Below are 3735 nucleotides of genomic sequence, written 5' to 3'. Positions count from 1 at the left end.
TCTATGGAAAATGCGCATTGTGTATTCCATGATACGTTAATCTTAATTATTACTAAAATTAATTAATCTCCAATTCTCGCATTTCTTTTTTTTTTTTTCCATAATTTATAATTTTTAGTATTTAGGTAGGGCGGAGCTTATTAAGGCCTACACTGGGGCAAAAAAAAAAAAAGGGATATATGACCTACTTTTCTAATCAGCACACACTACTTAATTTCTTTTAAAAAAAAATTGTGAAACCCAGTTGCCCACTACACATTTGGATTGACCCAAATTTTGTTTTCTTAATAATTCCAATTTCACCTTGTACAAATCTTCTTTTGCGAACTGCGATAACTCAAGTCGGGACCTTTTTGAATCGGCCGCTACTCTCAAGTCTCATCCTTCAAAAATCGTTGTCACTCGTCCGGGGACAGAGATGCCATGACTTTTCTGCTTTTTTTTCTAGATTGGTCTCCATATTTAGGCATGTAAAAATATAAATAGACTAATAATTTTGTTTGTGATGAGATATTAGGTTTCAATTGAACTTATTATTTATATTGTTTAATTGAAATTTTTAATTATATGTTAATTATGGAGAATTGAGAATGATGAATAATCACGATTCACGTGAGGGCCATTGACATTTGGCAATTTAGCATTCTTTTTTTTTTTCCGGACACAGTGAGTTGGGCTTTTCTTTTGTTTTTTTGAATTTTGATACATAATTATTGGGTTAATTTGTTTGTTAAAACAATATTGGTTTTTAGTAATAGATCAAATGAAAGTTGTTTTGTGTTGGTTTTATTCTTAGTTATTTTGTTGCATTGGCCTATAATTTGTTTAATTTTATTGTATGAGTTCACTCTAAACATTTATAATTTTTTTATTTTGTTAGGAAATCAATATATATACAATGCATAGATTTTATAAAAGAAAAGATCCAGAACCAGGAATACAAAGGCAATGAAGATATTAGTGTTGTTGAAGAATTTGATTTCTCACGACTACGGCAGATCCTGGATTAAGAACTCCAATTTGTGCTTATAATGCCAACATTAGGGATGAAGTTCGTAGGGCATATAGATCATTGCCTACACTGAAATATTTCTTGCTCCATCCCTGTATTTAGGGCACTTTATTTTTAATTTTTCGATTCAGAAATTTAAGGAGGAGTTGGAAGCAAGAGTAAAAAATAAACAATCAAAATCTTCCTCCACTTAAAATAAGATCAAATATCGATAAAATAATTAAAAAAAATTACGGTGACTTGGGCTTCATGAAAATGGATAGAATATCTTCGGTAATTGTAGCCATAGAAGCAAAGTAGGCATTGGTAGCTGTCAATGGAGACTTGCGATGTATCTGTGGCTCGGAAAAGGTATCCTCACAATCTCCCAGTGCCTCTACGGCAGTAGCAAGAAACTCATCGGAGTCTTTGTAAGTACCCAACTCAAACACATGTATTGCCCTTTGGAGATTATCTATCGCTACACCGTAGTACGCACTACATACGTTCAAGCATGACTTGATACTTATATCAGAGGATCTTTTGTTCAATTTATCAATAAGTTCTGAGATTTTTGTTGCCTTGACTAATGCGACGTCCATCATAATAACAACAAGATCTTTCAAGTCTGCATTGAGACTACGAGGATCGGATTTTAAAGAAGAAATACACACACTGTAATTATGTGTTTTTTGGCACACTCTGTATCGAAGCAACATTATTGTTGCTAATTGACATGCACATAACTTGTGTGAAAAAGAGGAGGATGAGGAAAACCTGTGTGACCGGTGGACGATGCATTTCTCTCCACTAGTATTTATATATGTATGTATATAAATATTTATTCTTTTTTTTTATACATGTAAATGTTTGTATTAAGGAGTATTTTATATATGTATCATGACACAAAAAAAACACCAAATCTGGTGGAATTAACTAATTTTACAAAGATGTTATATTATAATTATGCATCTAAAAGGGATTGATATCATGGGTCAATATCATTAATTTGTGCAAAATTCAAGATATGATAATTCCATTTTTGTGAAATATATCTTGATTCTAAAATTAACTGTACAAACTTTATTATTTTTCCCTTTTGGATATACCCAATACCAATGTATTATCTTAGAATTAATTGGATCGAATGATGACTTGATATCATATTAAGGTCATTAATCATATTTCTTATTTCATCTTCGCATATAAATATATAAATATATATATATATATAAATATATATATATATATATATATATATTTTGACCAAAACAAAACAATGTGGATGCATGCAAGAAATATTGAGATGATAGCATACACATAAGTATCAAAAAATAAATTAATTCTATATATCATGAAACAAATTAGTTATAACTTATAAAAAGTCACGGTACATAATATGGAATTCCAGTTTGATGATATGATAAAAATTCTATCATATTTTTATTTATATTTTAACAATATATCATAATATTGCATGAATACGCATAAATCTAATCGTATTATACATTACAATTCTACAAGAACTGAGACCCTCTTCTTATAAATAAAAGATATCTAACCCTTATTAAGATATGTTGTATTTTATCCATAACGTCTTCTAACATTTTTCTTACACCTCTCACATATGTCTTTTATACGTCTTTCTCATATTTTCTATCTCTTCCAATTTTCATACCTCTTTTCTATTGAATCTTATACTGACTTGAGCGTCGGAGTGGCTTCGCCTTCGGGCGAGCCATCTCACATGTTTTTTTTGATACACAAAAATATTTTGGGATCATTCGGTTCGGTTTATTAAAGAAACTGTTTGTTGATTTCCAGTTCGAGGTAATTTATTTGATGCGAAAAGTTTTGAAAGCATCAATTGGCGCCGTCTGTGGGAACGAAATTGAAACCCATGATTTCTCCATGGCGAGCAAAGAAAAAGAAAAAAAAAAGAAAGGAGAACGCTCTCAATGAGAAATCGGAGAATATCTTTTTTTCTTTTGACAATTGCCATGAACTCGTATTAGAAAGTGTAGGGATCTGTTAATCATCTCATAGATTTGCTTGCTTACGAATGTTTCGGTATATACAACTTGGTGCTGGAATTGAATATGATGTTTATATCAATAGAGGAGTTCCTCGAGTCCTCTCTATGGGCTGGAAACATGAAAATGCTTGGTCTCTATTATATTCTTTGGGGTTTGATGGTAAAATGCTTAGAATTTAAAACTTGCTTCTTCATGCAGCATGGGGATTTCACTAGTGACAGCTTATATCTTATACTAGAATGAAGAAAAACCAATTGATTATTATCAATCTGAATGCTCCATCCGTCCTTGCATAAATATTTGGTCTCTGCAAATAATTGTAGTAAGATTGACCTTGTATTTCTTCTGACAGTTTAGTTGCAAATTAACTTCATATCATGGATATATTATGGTTGAGCTATTCCAAGCTTTTGTCATCTTGCTTAAATACCTGGATGAAGTAGTATTTTATGTCTTTGCATGTAATGTTAGTATAGAATCAGAGAATGACACAATCTCTGTATTTAACTCCGTAATACATCTTTATTACAGGGGCGGCCCTAAGGTAGGGCGGGCCGGACGACCGCCCAGGGCCCCACCTTAAGACGGGCCCTTGATTATTTTTAAAAAATTAGTATTTAAATTAATATCCAAATAAATTTAATTAATAAATAGTATTATAACAAAATAAATAAATCGTGAATAGATTTTTATGACAAAAATTTTGCT

At 31.2% G+C, this 3735-nt stretch overlaps 1 protein-coding gene across 1 annotated transcript; it reads right to left on the bottom strand.

Moving 5' to 3' along the window:
* Window positions 1-1242: 1242 nt before the first annotated feature.
* LOC140878509 (putative invertase inhibitor) lies at window positions 1243-1593 on the bottom strand. Its single transcript, XM_073282108.1, has one exon. It carries the CDS (start codon window positions 1591-1593, stop codon window positions 1243-1245), a length of 351 nt encoding a protein of 116 aa, XP_073138209.1.
* Window positions 1594-3735: the final 2142 nt, after the last annotated feature.

This window comes from Henckelia pumila, chromosome 2, assembly GCF_033568475.1.
Source record: "Henckelia pumila isolate YLH828 chromosome 2, ASM3356847v2, whole genome shotgun sequence".
Taxonomy (NCBI): domain Eukaryota; kingdom Viridiplantae; phylum Streptophyta; class Magnoliopsida; order Lamiales; family Gesneriaceae; genus Henckelia; species Henckelia pumila.
The sequence above is the reverse complement of the archived record's forward strand: the minus strand, read 5'-3'. Positions and strand labels throughout refer to the sequence as shown.